The sequence below is a fragment of the Puma concolor genome, chromosome B1, assembly GCF_028749965.1.
Source record: "Puma concolor isolate L17-30 chromosome B1, mPumCon1.1.hap2, whole genome shotgun sequence".
NCBI lineage: Eukaryota > Metazoa > Chordata > Mammalia > Carnivora > Felidae > Puma > Puma concolor.
In genome coordinates this window covers 60,665,554-60,685,098 of record NC_141670.1, presented here as the reverse complement: position 1 = coordinate 60,685,098, position 19,545 = coordinate 60,665,554, and the positions used below count along the sequence as shown (strand labels likewise).

Here is a 19,545-nt window from a genome sequence, read left to right as displayed (position 1 = left end):
AGGGGCGCCTGGGTGGCTCAGTCGGTTAAGCGGCCGACTTCGGCTCAGGTCATAATCTCACGGTCAGTGAGTTCAAGCCCCGCGTCGGGCTCTGAGCAGACAGCTCAGAGCCCGGAGCCTGTTTCAGATTCTGTGTCTCCCTCTCTCTGACCCTCCCCCGTTCATGCTCTGTCTCTCTCTGTCTCAAAAATAAATAAACGTTAAAAAAAAAATTAAAAGAATTAAGTTAGATTACATAATAGGTCTAGTGAAATACTTGGCACGTGGTTGATGCCTCAACTGTCAATGACCAACTTACAAGTCTTAATTTTTTAAAACTAGTTTAATAACTCTGTGGCTAGAAGCTGGGAATTCAATTCAATTTTTCTCCACTACGCAGTGAAAGAACTGGCAAAACCTGAGCCAGCCTAGACACAGAAGGAAGAAAACTAAAGGGTCACAGATTTGTCCCATCCTTCCTTTGTAAACACAATAGTATTATACCATGATGTTATTTTTGCAAACTACATTGTCCCTAATGCCACAGGTGATGGTAGGCATTGATCTGTACTGAGCAAAAAGAGGCAACAGTTCTTTCAAGGACTTCCTGGGGCTGACAGCTCTCCAGGAGTGCGCAGCTGTTCCTGTGTGACATGGTAATTGGTGGCAAAGGCCAAGCTCTGCTTTTTGCCAGAAATAAGCCTCACATGGATGGAAGGGCAATCCTTCACCTCAGTTGGATTAAGGCCAGTTTACTCTTCCTGTTCCACCCCTTCCCTTCTGAGATGATTTCTATGATAGAGCTGTAGGGGCGACAATCAAGGTGGATGGCTCTTCTCTTTATGTTGCCACAATTTATTATGCTTTTTCTCACCACTCAGTTCTCTCATATTAATCTGAAGTTTACTATACAAGATCAGGAATTCTTTACTTGTTTGGAAAAATCTACCTGTTTTTCATTGATGCTCCTTTAAGGAAACATACTATAAAACATATGCTGCACACACAGCTGTCAACACACATTTAATAATGCTCGGGCCTTTGAGTACATCCTCTATGAGTGCTACAAAAGTCCCGAAGTCAAGAAGACTCATACAACAGCATGACCTTTGCAGAAGTCACACAGGGTCAGAGCACACTGTAGCAGTTCTGTTGCTTTCCAGTTACTCCATTAATAGCTACTGAGAATAGAGGAAAGGCACTTGGACCAAAATGCCATTCTTGCTAGGTACTCCAAATCACTGTGCTCATTGCTACTTAAAGATAACCTGCCTTGAACCATCCTCCACAAAATAAATAATTTTTTAAATACTATGCTGTTATAAAAATGCCAAGTGATGACAGGGAAAGAAAAAAGGAGACAGAGAGAAAGAGAAAAGGAGAGAGAGGCAGAGACAGAAAAAGACGTCTATTACTTATGTGTGGGTCACCATCCATATTCTAAGTCTGGGGTGTGAGTTAATTCACAGGAATTTTGTCCATAGTTCAGTTTTATTTAGAGTTTGGATTGGGCCATTGCCACTCAAAAGAGAAACTTTTGTAATAAAATTTATAAGAAAATTACCAGGATTAGGATTCATTCAGTTGCTTTTAGAAGCCATTGCAATATTGCCCAAAAGCTATAGTGATTCTCATGCATTCACTCATTCAAGGATTTATTCAACAGATTATTTAGAATACTGTGATGACAGGGCAAACTCTGTACTCTATCTTGATTGCAACCTGCCCCCAACACTTATTCATGGTGCAAGAATGAGTTAGCTGAATTATCTATGCCTCACCTTCCTCATTTGTAAATGGGAATATTAACAAGACATCCATCCTAAAACTATTGTGATGTTTCCAAGACACAAAATATGGACAATTATTAGAACACAAATTCAATGCTCAATTTAGGTTGGCTGTCTTTATGTACCATACATTTATTAAGCACCTTTTATATACAGTTTGTTAGGAACTCATAAGGACACAAAATTTGTCTTCAAGGAGTTATTCTAGTAAGATAAAGGAGACATGTATAGAAGTAACTTTAGCAGTAAGCTGATCATGACTGCTGTCATACAAGAAATACAGACAAGATGCTATAGAAGTAGAAGATTACATCCAGCTAAGGAGGTCACAGAAGGACTGAAGATGTTTCACATTAGAGGAGTCATAAAAGATGAACAGGATCTGGACAACTGGCATTTAGCATCTAGAGTGAAACACTCCAGGAACAATATAAATTATGAGGTAAAATATAAATCTTACCTCCAGGTAAGATACATCAGATTTTGGGGTGAGGTCAGAGAAGCCATAGGAAGCCAAGCTAAGGAGCTGTGCATTCAGTAACTTCCAAAGGAAACTCATTAAAGCTTGGCAATATCATAATTATGTTTTAGGAGGCTTAACTGACAACTTGGATTTTGGAAGGAAGACAGATTTTGGAAGGAAGACAAACTACTAATTATCACTCTGAGAGGCAATTAAGCTTGAATGGGCCATTCCTAAGAATAGAATGAGAAAGGAAGAGAATTATGAAAGGAAAATTAAGAAATCTTCCTCCACAGACACCCCAATACCCCAAATGATGTCCCCAAACCTCTACTTTATTAATTTGCTACCAGAAAAATCATGTTGTGACTGGTATGTGAGCAAAACATCTTTTCCTTATTTAACCTAACTCAGTGATCAGATTCTCACATATACTAGGAACTGTCCACATATAGTTGTACACTAAGAGTCAATGTCACAGAAGTGGATGGAGAGACACGCATGTTGAGAAGAAGGAAAATGAACAAAGAAAATCTCTAAGAATAAATAAAATTAACCAAAAAACTTCAGGTTAAAATTTTTCATCATTTTCAAGCGTTGTGAATCCAGACACCACTGAGTGTTCATTGAAGACTACAAAGTTGGGGCGCCTGGGTGGCGCAGTCGGTTAAGCGTCCGACTTCAACCAGGTCACGATCTCACGGTCTGTGAGTTCGAGCCCCGCGTCGGGCTCTGGGCTGATGGCTCAGAGCCTGGAGCCTGTTTCCGATTCTGTGTCTCCCTCTCTCTCTGCCCCTCGCCCGTTCATGCTCTGTCTCTCTCTGTCCCAAAAATAAATAAATGTAGAAAAAAAAAAATTAAAAAAAAAATAATAAAAAAAAAAAATAAAAAAATAAAAAAGACTACAAAGTTATTTTTGTTACTTTTAAAAAAACTAAGGTTAGGGGCGCCTGGGTGGCGCAGTCGGTTAAGCGTCCGACTTCAGCCAGGTCACGATCTCGCGGTCCGTGAGTTCGAGCTCCGCGTCGGGCTCTGGGCTGATGGCTCAGAGCCTGGAGCCTGTTTCCGATTCTGTGTCTCCCTCTCTCTCTGCCCCTCCCCCGTTCATGCTCTGTCTCTCTCTGTCCCAAAAATAAATAAAAAACGTTTGGAAAAAAAAAATTAAAAAAACTAAGGTTAGAAATATTATTCAACCCTGAGAAAGGAGGATATCCTGCTGTTTGAAGCAACATGATGCACCTTGATCACATTATAAGTTATACAGAGATAAGTCAGAGCAAGACAAGTAACTGCGTGGTATCACTTACATGTGGAATCTGAAAAAGTCAAACTCGTAAAAAACACAGTAAAATGATGGTTATTGGGGGATGTACGGTAGGGTGGGTGGTAAGATCAGTGTTGTTTAATGGTACAAACTTGCAATGAGTAAATAAAACATAGAAATTTAATGTACAATATAATAAATATGGATAATAATATTGTACTATAATTATGTAATGTGATAGAGGTGCTAAATATTGTTATAACAATTATTTTACAATATATAAGTACATCAAAATAACATGTTATACACCTTAAATTTATGCTACATGTCAAATATATACAATAAACAAAGTAAAAAAGAAAACTAAGGTAAAATGATATAAAGTATGTAGTCTATAATTCTGATAAGAATCATGTAGGCAGCTTTTCAATTATAATATATATACAAGTAATTTATATTACTCATAACAGATATGGCTAAAGTATTACTTACATGATCTGTTGTTAGTGCAGCACATGGGTGAAAATGATCAAAATAGATGTCATCATCTGTTATTGAACATATATGCTTCTCTAAATCATTGTATCTCTCTCCATAGAGCACTAACAATGAAGAACAAGAATTTCCAAATCAATGGACACATAAGGACTGGACTGATTTTAGGGCAAAAGAAAAATTCCAAACATACCAAGTCTAACTTTATATGATTCCTTCATTCGAAAGTGATATTTGTGAGAATTGGCACAATAGCCAGCATTTCTATTTTTTCCCATTGTACTGTCTTCTTGTTTCCAGTAGCGTTTTACTGATTGTAGCCACCTTAAAAGATAAATTTACATATCATGTAAGCAGTAATATAGTAGTACTTCTTGTGACATTAAATATTTTATTTTTTTTTTATTTTTTTTTTTTATTTTTTTTTTTCAACGTTTATTTATTTTTGGGACAGAGAGAGACAGAGCATGAACGGGCGAGGGGCAGAGAGAGAGGGAGACACAGAATCGGAAACAGGCTCCAGGCTCCGAGCCATCAGCCCAGAACCCGACGCAGGGCTCGAACTCACGGACCATGAGATCGTGACCTGGTTGAAGTCGGACGCTTAACCGACTGCGCCACCCAGGCGCCCCGACATTAAATATTTTAAATAAAGAAAATCTCATATGCTGGGGTGCCTGAGTGGCTCAGTCGGTTAAACGTCAGACTCGGCTCAGGTCATGATCTCACAGTTTGTGAGTTCGAGCCCCGCGTTGGGCTCTGTGCTGACAGCTCAGAGCCTGGAGCCTGCTTTGGATTCTGGGTCTCCCCTTCTCTCTGCCCCTCCCATGCTCATAATCTTTCTCTGTTTCTCAATAATAAATAAACATTTTTAAAATTTTCATATGCCTTAAAAATTGTACTTAAAGGAATAGGCCCTGGAGGTATACTACCTGAGACTGAATCCCAGCCTCCTTACTGCTATCTGTGGTTCTTGGTTGAATCACTGACACTCTCTGTGCCTCATTTTCCACATTTTCACATTCCACAAAAATGGAAATAATAACAGTAGTATTAGAAGTACTATTTAATAGTAGTAATCACAAGTAGTAAATCATAAGGGTTGTTGGGTATTTGAAATAAATTAATATTTGCAAAGCACTTAGAACACTGCCCAGCACATAGTAGTCTTTGCTATAATGGTTATTATTAGTAGGCAAAAATCTAGCCCAATGACAAAATGATATGGGCCTTTCAATTATTAAGTCTTTGCTATCTTTCCAAACATCTACAAAGTGGGCCAAGATAAGAAATCTCAGGGTCTGGGGCAGAGTGTGTCATTATACTATTTTATTTTTTATGTCTTGCTGAAGGACTAAAACAAAGAACACAGATCTATCACTTAAAGTGAACTTTTTTAGGGATACAAAAGAAATTTTCTACTCAATTGCAGATCTGCCTGGGACATTCCTTGATTTTCTTTTATTAAGTGTGGCCTTTCTCAGCACCTGCTAGGAGGTGCTATTGGTGTTCTGTTCCTTAAATAGTCGGAGATAAGTTAATAAACTCACCAGAATGTTATGAAACTCATCAGAACCCATATAGAAAGTATAAAATTTTAAATACAAAAGCATTTATATAAGTTGGAACATAAGGCCTACTCAGTAAGATGTTCAGGGTTACTTATGGTAGCTGAAAGAGCCAAAAAGGGACATCGGATCATGACAAGGAGATGCTCCCAGACTTCTGCTCCAATTTCTCCACCAAGACAATGGACCTATTAAAGCAAAAAATTTCTCCTTTGAAAAGCTTACTTAAAAATAGCAAATTAAAACAGGACGTAAGAGCTTGGATCATCATACACACTTTCCTGTTACCTTTAACTGCCCATACGAAGTTTTTATAAATATCCCCAAATCCAGATAATAGAAAAATTTGACATGTATTTTCTTGGTTTTTTAAAATATTTATTTACTTACTTTTGAGAGAGAGGGAGAAAGAAAGAGAGAGAGGTAGGGAGGAGGAGAGAAAGAGAGGGAGAGACAGAGAGAGAGAGAGAGAGAGAGAGAGAGAGAGAGAGAGAGAATTCCAATCAGGTCCACACTGTTAGTGCCATCAGCACAGAGTACAACAGGGGGCTCCATCCCACAAAATGTGAGATCATGACCAGAGCCGAAATCAAGAGTCTGACGTTTAACCAACTGAGCTACCCGCGCACCCCTACACAAATTTTCTGTAATCCTCATAACCAATCCATCAATAATTCCTCTTTCTCTTACTTCTGGAAATTTCTTTCAAATCTACGCATTTCTTTGCACGTCTACTGCCAGCCAAGTCATCATCATATCTCAGTGCACTACCACAATATCCTCCTGACTATTATCCTAGCTTCCCTTAATGCCCCCAGCATTCTTCATATCATTAGCCAGAATGATTCTCTAATTAAATTTCTTCAGTATCTTCCTTTACACATGGAACAAGATATTAATTCCTATTATAAAAATGTAAATATCTTCTATTTGCCCCTATAAATCTCCATTGTTTTCTATCCTGCTCTCCTTGGCCAAAAAAAATGACCTATAGAGATTGCTTTAAAAGAACTCCAATATTCTCATGTTCCACTGGACTTGGCCAATGGACAGCCTTGGCAAGGGATCAGAAGAAGGGAGGAGAATGAGAATGAGGTCTTTGTTCCACTGGGTCCTTTCCTTAATGGTTACCTTGAACTAGCTATGTCCCTCAACTAAGATAAGTACTCACAGTGTGGCTAGCTCAATCAGAATCTCCTTCTGAGTCTAAGTAACTGCTTCTTTGCCTTGTCCCTTAAAGCACAGGGGTAAGTTACTGGCCTAGATTACTGTATTAATCTTTATTAATGTGAGTTTCCCTCACACACATTTTTGGAAAACTCTCTTCTTGAATTGTTGTGTTTTTACTGTGCCATTTGTTTCCTGTTGGGTCCATGACTGATAAAAATAACTTATATAACTGTCATTATTATTAGAGACCAAAATTCTTGGCTTTAGAGATCAAAGTTTGGATTTTGAAATTTCTATCCAGGAAAACTTATGCCATCGTGGTTAATTGTGCTCCCCTGAAACAGTAGTCATCAATAGCAGGTATCTTTGCCACATAGAGCTCCGCAGCATATACTAATAACCCCTATTGAATCACAACAGGAAAACAGAGCCAAAAGATATATGATTCACTGGGGAAACCATTTAAAAGGCAGCACCTCCCCCACCCCCGCCATCACCAAACCTGAACTCTACACAAAGGGACAGAAGTCTTGAAGCACCAAATATCTTCATTATAACACTTACGCACACTAGGAAATCAACCTAGAGAAATAATACCAAACCTACCTCATCAAATATAACATATCTGATCCTTTTCACCCATGCTTGGCGATGAGGAGATAACAGCAGAATTTCAAAGCAGGCAGGCACTGTAATAAGTACCTAAAAATAACATTGCATAAACAAACATTTTGAATACTTACTATGTGCAGACTTTGTTATAAGAATATAAAGATAGAGTTATAACTCCTAAATGTACCTGCTAATAACTAGGATATAGTATTACTTTTGAGGATGTTTCTTTAAAATTGTGATATATTAGGTTGAACCTTATGAAACTATAATTCTTATGCATCAAAGTGGCAAAATATCAGTTTGAAGTTTAAAATTCTTATCTATAAGCATTCAAAGCAATACAAACAAAGTTAATCATCACAGGTTTATTTCCTCAAAATCGGACCCTGAGATAGTTTTGTTTGAAGAATTTCTATTTTCAAACATGGGGAGAAGCAGGATTGGGCTGAGGAAGGAGCTAACCTTCAAAACAAGCCTGAAGAAACCCCGGCCAACCTGGCTCAGAATTCTGGAGTGAATACTGGTTGTCAGAAATAGTCCACATCAGGCCAAAATGTCCCGGTGTTCATACTCTAGCCTAACTCAGCCACAGGACACAGACTGTGGAGGCAGAACTGGAGGAACTGACAGCTAGTATTTGTCTTGACCAACCTCGCCACATTTGGGCAGCAAAACTGCCCTTGAGAGGCAATCTGGGTAGCATATCTTCATGCCTACTTTGCTGTGTTCTACGATCATCTTTTCACTTTTTGTTCAGTCTTACTTGTTTATTTATGAATTCGTTAAGGAGGAAAACTATCTATGATTTACTTAGTGTCAGGTATTCTATCAATAACACAACATTTTTGAAATTATGATGAGTATCCTACTCATCAAGAACGGTAAGAGTTTCCTAATTAGCAAGACAAAGTAATTCTTGTTAGAAATCGGTGTTTGTGAATTTTTAACAACATTGGATTCTTCAGATCATTTTGAATCCATTTATAAATCAAGATGATGCAGTAAACAATAACTGAAATATGAAATCAAAATTTAAGCATCCTCAGAGAAAGACGAGTGCTAGTTCTCACTCTTTGGAATATAACAATATTAAATTTTCTGTAAAGTCATTCATCTCTTGTAAATTCAAAAAAAATATTTCCACAAGGCTTTGTGCAGATGTGGAATCTCTAGTGTAAGAAACATATATTAGTACTATTAAGTAATTTAATAAAAAATGGATTAATTAATATATCCTACCTGACAGTTTAGGGCATCATGACGATAATCCCTTGTAAAAACACCACATAGAGCTTCACCATTTGGCAGATTTTTGGTAAAACGACTCTGAACAGTTGCTGCCACTTGATTAACAAGGGCCTGATTGATAAAGGATTGATAAAGGAAGAGATTCAATAATCACATAATAAAGCACGGGTGAAACCTCAGAGAACGACAGGAACAGTCTAAAAATACGTATGACTACAAGTACAGAAGCTTAACAGCCCCTTTCTTATACCCATCTACCCTAAATACACTCACATATTCTCTTTGAGATATTTGACTAAGCATGTGAACCTCATTGATAAACCTCAACTTAAAGTAAAATGGGAAAAAAATGGCTTAATCAGAAAAAACAGGAAATGTTGCTCACACATAAGAAAGAAAATAGCTGAATACCTTTGACAAAGGCTTAGAAAGAAGCTGTGAGTCTACTATAAAAGAAAGATCAAGTGAAGGATAGTCAGATTTGTAGTTCTCATATTTGGGGGCTTCCTTCAGATACGTAAAGTTTAAATATAGATACATGAATACTTTGGATCAAGTAGGTAGCCTGGCTAGTGGAACTGAGTATGTGGAAATCTATGAACATCTATTTCACACTTATGCACACACCACCCCCCCCCCAAAATCCACATAGATTAAAACATAAAGGTTAAAACATACACATAAAGACACTAAAAGTGAACATTTTCATATATTTTCATACATCTGGGCACACACATGGAAATACTAAATGAAAACATTGATAAGCCTGACTACACAAAGATATGAACAGATTATTATCATTTATATGACCCAATATAGTAAAAAGCCAAAATAAAAGTATATTTATTATAACATATAAAGAATAATATACTTAGTATACAAAACTCTAACAACTCAATAAAAAGAAAAGCCCACTTCTTCCTTAAAAATCAAAACATGGGCAAATGCATCCACAAGTAGTTCATGAATAAAGAAATGTCAATGTCCAGGGGCGCCTGGGTGGCTCAGTTGGTTGAACGTCCAATTTCTGCTCAGGTCATGATCTCACAGTTCGTGAGCTCGAGCCCCACATTGGGCTCTGTGCTGACAGTTCAGAGCCTGGAGCCTGCTTGGGATTCTCTGTCTCCCTCTCTCTCTGCCCCTCCCCTGCTCGCACTCTCTCTCTCTGTCTCTCTGTCAAGAATAAGTAAACATTAAAAAAATTACAAAAACAAAATGTCAATGTCCAAAAATAATCACATAAAGATACCCAAAGGACTAGTGATCACAGAAACGCAAATTGAAATCTGAGAGAAGTTTTCACCTGTCAGTATCGCAGAAACTTTATTTTTATGGCAGAAACTTTTCAAGTGATAATAGAAATGTTGGAGAAGAAAAGAGACTATACACTGCCATACGTGCCAGTGGAAATAAAAATGGATTTAAACTTTTAAGAGAGTAATTTGGCAATACGTACAGAGTTGACTTACTAAAATTCCATCTCTGGTTAGCTTAATTTTTCTTGATAAATATTATTAATTCCTGCAATGAGCACTTAATGTTTTAATAGCCATGAAAAACCAAAAAGCTACAATAAAAAATAAAGTGCCAATTTCAATTAACCGTATTGATCAATCTCGTTCTCAGGCTGACCGCAAGTCACTAAACTTTACACATTTTCCTAGAAACTGAAATGGAATTTGAATTCATTTTAATCTATAGAATTAAAGTTATCTCAACTAAATTTGCCTTTCCTAAGAGTAATCACATTATAAGCAAAGGGTCATGAATGAGGAAATGCAAACATACTCTCCATAAATCAAACTTTCTCCTAAACGACAAAGATCATACTTTCTGTTTTTAAGCTCAACATTAGGCAGTAATAGACATAAAAGAAAAATGGCAAAACAATCTGGCTTGAGAAACAGGCCAGTCACAAATGCCCAACAGCAGATTAGATCAATCTCATAAATTCTGGAAAGGCAGTATTAGATTCCTAAGAGACTCAACATTGCCCAGCAAAGTGTGGGTGCTTCTCTCAATTCAAATATAATGCTGAATGACAAAATCCCAAGACCAGACTTTTTCCTCACAATGGCTCTAAGAAAAGTGTTATTTTGGCCTCTGAAACTGGCAGGGGAAAATGCGGGTCAAAAAACAAAGTAAAAGTTCTGGAAACAGAGAATAAATTGGTGGGTACCAGACGGTAGGGGGAAGAGGGGATGGATGAAATGAGTGAAGGTGGACAAAAGGTATGAACTTCCAGTTTTAAAATAAGTAGTAGATATGTAATGTAGAGCATGGTGACTATGTTTACCAATACTGTACTGCATAGCTGAATGTTACTAAGAGCATATATAGATCTTAAAAGTTCTCATCACTAAAAGAGTTTGTAGCTGTATGAGGTGATGGGCGTTAACTAAGCTCACCGTGGCAATCATTTCACAATATACACACATACCGAATTATGTTTGGTACACCTTAAATAACACAATAATGTTATATGCCAATTATAGATTAAGAAGACTGGAAAATAAATAAATAACAAAAAGTGAAATAGATTCACCACGTGACTAGATGCATTATTTTAAAAGAGGAGGTTCAGGAATGAAAGAGAAAATTCAAGTCACGTGAGCGCTACCTTTGTTGGTGCAACATACACGACCACCCCTTCATTGCTCTCCTTCAGCACTTTCTCCATGCAGTAGTAGGAAGCATAGGTTTTGCCCGAGGACGTTGGGGCAACAATCACTGCTGACTCATTATTATCCACAACATCGAGGAGTTCACGCTGCAGGGTTCAGAACACCATTCATGTGGATAACAGGAACAGCATGTTACCAAAACAAATATATGAATACACTTCCAATATTTTTCTGAACTTCAAATGGAATAACTGGGAGTTGAAAACACATGAAGAAACATAACAGGAAAGTCTGAAGAACTCGCGGCATTGTCTCAGAAGAGAGAATTGTTATGCTTTTGAGCATCCGGAGGTAGGTTTGTGTGTGAAAAATGGAGACTGAGACTGAAGAAAGTTATCTTGTCATTGGGAAGATTATTTTTTTCTAAGTATTTGTCATTGACTAAATACAGCTCTTCTCCAAAGGCTTTGAGAAATGAAGCTCTAAGAACTAACCAGTATGTATTTTTTATGATGGTGAAAAGGTAGCTGAGGAGAAAAAAATCAACCATTCATAATTTTACCAGTTATCTTTTACTTTGTATATAGAAGAATACCAGATCCCTCCTTTGGAGGGCATGTGAAATTTTCATCCCCTCAGTTTATGCTTTTATTCATCAAAATGATGAATAATCAAAAAATCATATGATTTGGCAGAAGATGGAAAAACATCCCAAACCTCACTCAGTCCGCACATTCTTCATCTAGGTCCACTCTGGGCCACACCTCAAAGTGTACATCAAAAGAATTGAAATGTGCAGGGGATTAATGGAGAGCATCTGGCTGCTTTGTGTCCTGCACTAAAGTAAGGAACTAGTCCTCTCATTACTGAAAAGGAGGGGGGAGTTTTTTAAGATATCCCACCATCATCAATATAAGATAAAGTCATATTCTGTTTTTTTAATATGATTATTTATTGTCAAATTGGTTTCCATACAACACCCAGTGCCCATCCCAACAAGTGCCCCCCACAATGCCCATCACCCACTTTCCCCTCCCGCCCCACCCCCCATCAACCCTCAGTTTGTTCTCAGTATTCAAGAGTCTTTTATGGTTTGCCTCCTTCCCTCTCTGTAACATTTTTTTTCCCCTTCCCTTCCCCCACCGTCTTCTGTTAAGTTTCTCAGGATCAACATAAGGGTGAAAACATATGGTATCTGTCTTTCTCTGTATGACTTATTTCACTTAGCATAACACTCTCCAGTTCCACCCATGTTGCTACAAAAGGCCGTATTTCGTTCTTTCTCACTGCCAAGCAGTATTCCATTGTATATATAAACCACAACTTCTTAAGATAAAGTCATATTCTGAACTGGAAGTCTGTTTGATTGAACCTATGAAATTGCACTTTTATAGGTAAACATGTTCAATTTATCAGCAATTTTTTTAGTCCAATCTATGCAGAACCACACCATTTAATTCTAAGTTTTATATCCATCAATTTTACATTTATTTATAGAAGAATGACTACTATGGTGACATGTGTAGCATGTAAATATCTAAACAATTGCTGTACTATTTAAACTACCAAAATTCTGCACATTTACATGTGAAATCCTATTGACACAGGGAAAACACAGAGATTGCTCCGCAATGATACAACTGGATGACACACAGACAACTTTAAAAATATATATGTGAATTCATCAAAGTACCTCCTAGGCAATGGCCAATATACAAAAAAATGAATGAAAAGAAAATTTCACTTTAAGCGAAAAAGAATTTACCAATGACATTTTCAATGACGAAATAATTTTAAATGACAGGACTCAATATTAAGTTCATGCCAAATATAAGATGTAAAGCCACAATAATGAAAAGTTTCTGAGATAACATTTAATAATAAAATACAAATAAAATAAAATTTTTGTTTCATTCAATTATTACCTGCCACGTGTCAGGAATAAAATCCTGAACTCTGGGATCTGAATCTTTTCTCTCATCTCGTATCAAATAATGGCCCATGTATTGTAGTTGAAACCGAACTGGTCCCATGCCAACTGAATATTTATCCATTTTCTTCTCCTTTATGTCATCTCCTACAACCTATATTAATTCAAAAGTCCATTTGGAAAGTGATTTTAAACTATAACATTGTTTAAATAATTAAAATATTTATTACTGAGCACTTTTTATGAGAAAAGTATTTTACCACATTTTCAGTTTTGTAATATTTATTGAACAAGTTCTTTACCACCTAAATCATTATCTTAACTGTGAGTATATTGATAAACATCAAGATTTTCAAATATCCATTATGGTATTTATAGCTACAATCGAATGTATTTAAAGACAATTAAATAATTACTATATAGTTTTTAAACTGTTTGCTAGAATTAAACACAGGATTAGTTTTAAGGCTTTGCAGAAATTACCTGGAAGTTAGTCTGTCCAGACAAGCATTTGTATCAATTTTCTAATTCTAGATTATCTCAAGTACAGGCAGCTGAATCACTAGTAAATGACTTTGAACTTGGAGGAAATACTGTCAGTATAAAAAAAAAAATCTAGAAGAGGTGACTTAATTTGCAAGATACTTTATGTATACCCAATAATTATTCTATTAAAATGGAGCTATTCTGAAAATTACCTGGGTTGGATATAAAGAACTTGTCAATTCATCAAATCCTAAGTACTTCAGACATCTGGCTATGAGTTGCTGATCTGCCTCCTGCAAAAGTTCTGGGTATCTGTCCATCAAGGAGTGGATCCTTTTCATCATTTGAACAGCTATACTTAAATCTTTTGTGCTTTCACCTTAGCAAACAATAAACAACATACAAAGATCATCAAAAGTAATGTTTGATTATCCAAGATTAGTCATCCAGGCTATCAATCTGACCTAGTTAAATTCACTATCTTAACATTAACAAAGGTTTTGGAATAAAGAGGACTAGGAAAAATGTAATAAAAGTGCAGCTATACCCACTTCATCATCTCCATGGGTAACCGGGAAATAGCTGTGCAAGTAACAGAGACAAAGAAAAATCTTATAGTTCATGATAGAAAGAAGATTGTTAAAGTTCAAGGTTGTATAAGCGTTCTGGGGAACAACAAATCTTTTCTCCACCTATTATTTTCATGTGTGCTCTACCGTGGTCAAAGAAAAATATTTAGATGACTTTAAAGATCTGGTTAAAAACTTTGCAACATTTATTGAATTCTACTATTGACCACAGATAACTATTTGGTGTAATCATTGGAGGGTGTCAATTCAATCGGTCTGTCACAACTGCCAGATACAGACTTTGCTAATTCTTCTTCATTTCTTTATAGTTATAAATATCCTTTTTATTCCTCCACACTTCTAATCTTTCCATACTTACCATGTTAGGGCTGTTTTTAATTTCGCCTTTTCTCCAATAAGCTTATATTTTAGCTATCTAACAAATATTACCAAACACCCACTGAATACTGTAAGAGACTACAAAACAAATTCAATATAGAATTCTTACCCTCAGAAGAGTAAGCCACTGAATTCTGATCTTTCTCAGTAGCAATCAACTGCAAATTCTGATACAACATGTTGTTTAGGGAGAAATATATAAGCCAAATCTTATGCTTCTCACTGTGACAGAATCCACAGTGAAAGGCTGACTATGTTAAAGGAGATTGAAGTTAGCAGAACAAGAGTAGAAGGAAAAAAAAAAAAAAAGAACCTGGTAACCATGTGTTAAATGGATTCAAGTGTGGAGATGCTCAAACCGGACAGATCACGTAGGTTTACTAGGAAGAATTGTCAGTTTGGAGCTATTATGGCACATGATCATTCACCTGTTATCAATTTATATGTCTCTACCCAGTTTTATTTCTCCTTTATCTTCCTCTTCTTGTCTCTTCTTTTTTATTCTACCACATTCTACAGAAATTGCAAAGTAGAGCACATGCAAGCAATAGCAACATTTGGAAGAATTCAAACATGCTCAGCAAACATAATCCTTAGTTTTACCTAGCAAGAAAATGTTTGCACTTCAGATATCAAAGATGAGTGACAGATTCTCCCAGGGAGCCTCACCGTCATTGTTGGTTCCCTTGACTATGCGCACAATTTTGGAAGTAGTTATTCTTAAGCCTATCTTTGATTTGATTTGAATTTGTTTAGGAATGTGCTGTATATTTGCTACTTAGACTCTCTCTGAGATTTCACTGCTCACTGATAAAAGAAGTAATAAGACTTACAGGAATTTTGTAAGGATAAAATCACATAATGCATCTAAAGCTTCTAACACAAATTTCCAGTTAATAAATGACATCCATTATCATTACCTTATTTTATTAATTCTCCAGTTATCAAAGCAAAAAATATAGAGTCACATACCTTTACCGCGACACTGTTCTTTCCACGCTTTCAAGCAGGCAGTTAATGCGACCATTTCAACTCGAAATTTCACAGAGTTACTTTTACATGATTTTAAAAAATCTTCCAGGTTCTTTATTCCAGAGTTTAAGTTCTCTTTCATTTCCTCTTCAATGGAAAATGACAGAGCATTCCATTTTTCCTCCTCTTTTTGTTCTTCCTTAGCAAATAACCTCTTCTTATTCTCTCTAGTAATTATTTCAGCCTTGGTCTCCTGACCAAAAAGGAAAACAAAAAAAACAACATACCATAAAAGAAGTTGGAAATATCCCAAGATTAAATTTCACATATGGGAGAATATTTTTAAGTCTATATTGATTATTTTGACAATCATCCCATTCTTGAATAGGAACAACTTTAATTTCAGTATCTGTTTCCTTTTTTTTCCTAGTATCTGTTTCTTAAAGCCTCTGTTAATTGAAAATTTATGACAATTAAATTTAAGACTAAAAAGCCTCTCCACAAATAATTTTGCAGATTTCAAGTGGTGTAGATCAGAAACATCAGGCCATTGTTTTTTCATGTTTCCTGCATTTGTTCCTGCTGCTCTCCCTGTAATGGATTAAATACAATATGGACCCACTTTACTATACTTTCACCAACCCAATTTATTAATCTGCAAAAAACAAATTGGAGAATTGTAGGGGCACCTGGGTGGCTCAGTCGGTTAAGCATCCGACTTTAGCTCAGATCATGACGATCTAAGGGTTCATGAGTTTCAGCCCCGCGTCGGGCTCTGTGCTGACAGCTGAGAGCCTGGAGCCTGGTTCGGATTATGTGTCTCCCTCTCTCTGCCCCTTCCCTGCTCTTGTGTTCTCTCTCTCTCTCTTCTCTCTCTCAAAAATAAATAAATATTTTTAAAAATTCAAATTGGAGAATGTATTGACAAGAAAATTCTGATAAACCTCCCACTACTCAGGTTAGTCATGAAACTAATATCTAAACTTTGCCTATAATAAAGTCAATATTAGTTGCCACACTTCTCAATACTTAATTCTAATCAATATTATTTGAGGTGTCCCAATGTTTTCATCTACCAAGTGGGTTAACTCAGCATGGTTCTTTCTCAATAAGAGTGACCTTTGGCCCTTTGCCATACACAATGCTTATTATATCTTGAATATGCAGACTTACTGAACAGTTGCTACAAAAGCACATTTACACAATGTTGAGGGTGTTTAGTCCCAATGAGAGAATTTATTTAATTACTAATGACATAAAAGAAAAAAATGGGATTTTTTTCCAGTCTTCATATCTTATAGTATGTAATAAGAATTTTTGCAAACTCTCTACTTTATAACATCTCTCAAAAAAACAAAACAAAAAACACAGAACCTTCTTGCTAGCCCTAAATGAGAGAGAAAAAGTCGTAATTGGATGATCTCACTAACAATAAAATTGGCTATGAAAATAAAAACTCTTCTATAGTCTGTTTTCATTTCCTATGATATATACTGAGAAGTGGATTGGTACTTCCTATGTAGTTCTATTTTTAATTTAGTAACCTCCATATTGTTTTCATAGTAGCTGTACCATTTACATTTCCACACACAGTACACAAGAGTTCTCCCTTCTCCAAATCCTTGCCAACACTTGTTACCTCCTTTTTCATGACAGCCATTCTGATAGGTCTGAGATGACATCTCGTTGTGGTTTTGACTTGCATTTCCCTGATGATTGGTAATGTTGAGCACCTTTTCATGTACCTGTTGGCTATTCATATATCTTCTTTGAAAAAAAAATTCTGGGGCGCCTGGGTGGCGCAGTCGGTTAAGCGTCCGACTTCAGCCAGGTCACGATCTCGCGGTCCGTGAGTTCAAGCCCCGCGACGGGCTTTGGGCTGATGGCTCAGAGCCTGGAGCCTGTTTCCGATTCTGTGTCTCCCTCTCTCTCTGCCCCTCCCCCGTTCATGCTCTGTCTCTCTCTGTCCCAAAAATAAAAATAAAAACGTTGAAAAAAAAAAAATTTAAAAAAAGAAAAAAATTCTTTTCAGTACTCAGCCCATTTTTAATCAGATTGTTTGTTTTGCTATTAATATGTTCTTTAGATATTTTTTTTTAATTTTTTTTCAACGTTTATTTATTTTTGGGACAGAGAGAGACAGAGCATGAACAGGGGAGGGGCAGAGAGAGAGGGAGACACAGAATCGGAAACAGGCTCCAGGCTCTGAGCCATCAGCCCAGAGCCCGTCGCGGGGCTCGAACTCACGGACCGCGAGATCGTGACCTGGCTGAAGTCGGACGCTTAACCGACTGCGCCACCCAGGCGCCCCTGTTCTTTAGATATTTTAGATATTAACCCCTTATTAGAGATAGATTTTGCAAATATCTTCTCATAGAGTAGACTGCCTTTTCATTTCAGTGATGGTTTCCTTTGGCATACAGAAGCTTTTAGTTTGATGTAACCTCAGTTATTTATTTTTGCTTTTGTTCCCTTTGCTTTTGATGTCAAATACAAAAAAAAAAAAAAAAAAAATCATTGCTAAGAACAATGCCAAGGCACTTACCCCATTTTCTTCTAGGAGTTTCATGGTTTTAGGTCTTTTATTCAAGTCTTTATTTTGAGTTGATTTTTGTGCATGTTATATGGTAGGAGTCTACTTTCATTCTTTTGCAGGCAGATGTCCAATTTTCCCAGCACCATTTATTAAACTGTCTTTCCCCCCATTATATATTCTTGCCTCCTTTTTCTTGAAACAACCATATATGTGTGGGTTTCTTTCTGGGCTCTCTATTCTGTTCTATTGATCTATGTGTCTGTTTTTGTGCCAATATCTTGCTGTTTTGTAGTATATCTTGTGTATATATTGTGATACTTCCAGTTTTGTTCTTTTTTCAAAATTACTTTGACTATTTGCGGTCTTTTATGGTTCCATACAAATTTTAGGATTATTTGTTCTAGTTCTGTGAAAAATGTTGTTGGTAGTTTGATAGGGAATGCATTAAATCTGTATATTGTTTTGAGTAGTATGGACATTTTGACAACAATAATTCTTCTAATAGAAGAGCATGGAGTATCTTTCCATTTTTTTGTCGCTTTCAATTTCTTTCATTGATGTTTTATAGTTTTCAGAGTACAGGTGTTTTACTTCCTTGGTAAAATTTATATCTAGATATTTTGATGCAATTATAAATGAAATATTAATATTAGTATTAGTATTAGTGTGCATTCAGCCATTCTATGTCTTTTGATTGGAGAATTTAGGCCATTTATATTTAAATTAACTGTTAATAGGTATTGACTTACTATTGCCACTAATTTTTTTCTGACTTTATTCTTCTCTTCTCTTTTTCTCTTCCTTTGTGATTTGATAGTTTTCTCTAGAACAATGCTTATAGTCCTCTTTCCCTGCTTTTAAAGTATGCAAATCAGCCTCTTTCGGAGAAAGATAGGGAATGAGCAGTTTGGTATGCTGCCTCTGTGCTGAGACCTGGGGAGATAGCCAGGCTAAAGTCTTGTGGGTCTTGTGGATGCAAGCTTTGTTGGCATTTCAAAGCTAGATGTTTTAGGGAGGCTCATTCCTCAGGTGGAACTAAAATGTTGGGGTGCTAGACCCAAAATTTTGGTCCCAATCCTTTCCTCCTGAGGGAAAAACTGAAGACTTGTGAGTTCTCTCCCAACTGTGTCTCTGCACCAGTGGTGGAGTTTTTGGCGACAATGTGTCTCAGCCTCTTCTACCTGTTTCATTGTGGGTTTTTTCTCATTTGTCCAATGTGTAGGAGTTCTTTCTCTAGTTTCTGGATTGTCTTCATGGAGAATTCTTCTGTATGTCTCTGTAAATTCATTATGTCTATAGGAGGAGGTGACTTCAGGAAATTCCTATATTGTCATCATAGACCAGAACTCCCAAAGAACTATATTTTTAATCTTACTTCAACATTTCTAAATCCAAGCCTTTAGTAACTTAATATCTTATATTCTTTTCCAAATACAT

General features: G+C 36.5%; 1 protein-coding gene across 6 annotated transcripts in view; it reads right to left on the bottom strand.

The window, feature by feature from the left end:
* LOC112858881 (putative ATP-dependent RNA helicase DDX60) overlaps positions 1–19,545 on the bottom strand; it is a 114,185-nt gene that overhangs the window by 61,040 nt on the left and 33,600 nt on the right. For all 6 annotated transcript variants that reach the window (XR_015250137.1, XM_086703904.1, XM_086703905.1 and 3 more), the window contains 9 exons: positions 15,573–15,825; positions 13,845–14,011; positions 13,142–13,300; positions 11,213–11,362; positions 8,584–8,703; positions 7,336–7,431; positions 5,632–5,747; positions 4,185–4,315; positions 3,989–4,098 (listed from right to left, as the gene is read on the bottom strand). Coding sequence is in view for 5 of the 6 variants with exons in the window: in XM_086703904.1 (XP_086560030.1) it covers positions 3,989–4,098; positions 4,185–4,315; positions 5,632–5,747; positions 7,336–7,431; positions 8,584–8,703; positions 11,213–11,362; positions 13,142–13,300; positions 13,845–14,011; positions 15,573–15,825 (1,302 nt within the window). In the remaining variant the exon portion in view is untranslated. The remainder of the gene's footprint in view (positions 1–3,988; positions 4,099–4,184; positions 4,316–5,631; positions 5,748–7,335; positions 7,432–8,583; positions 8,704–11,212; positions 11,363–13,141; positions 13,301–13,844; positions 14,012–15,572; positions 15,826–19,545) is intronic.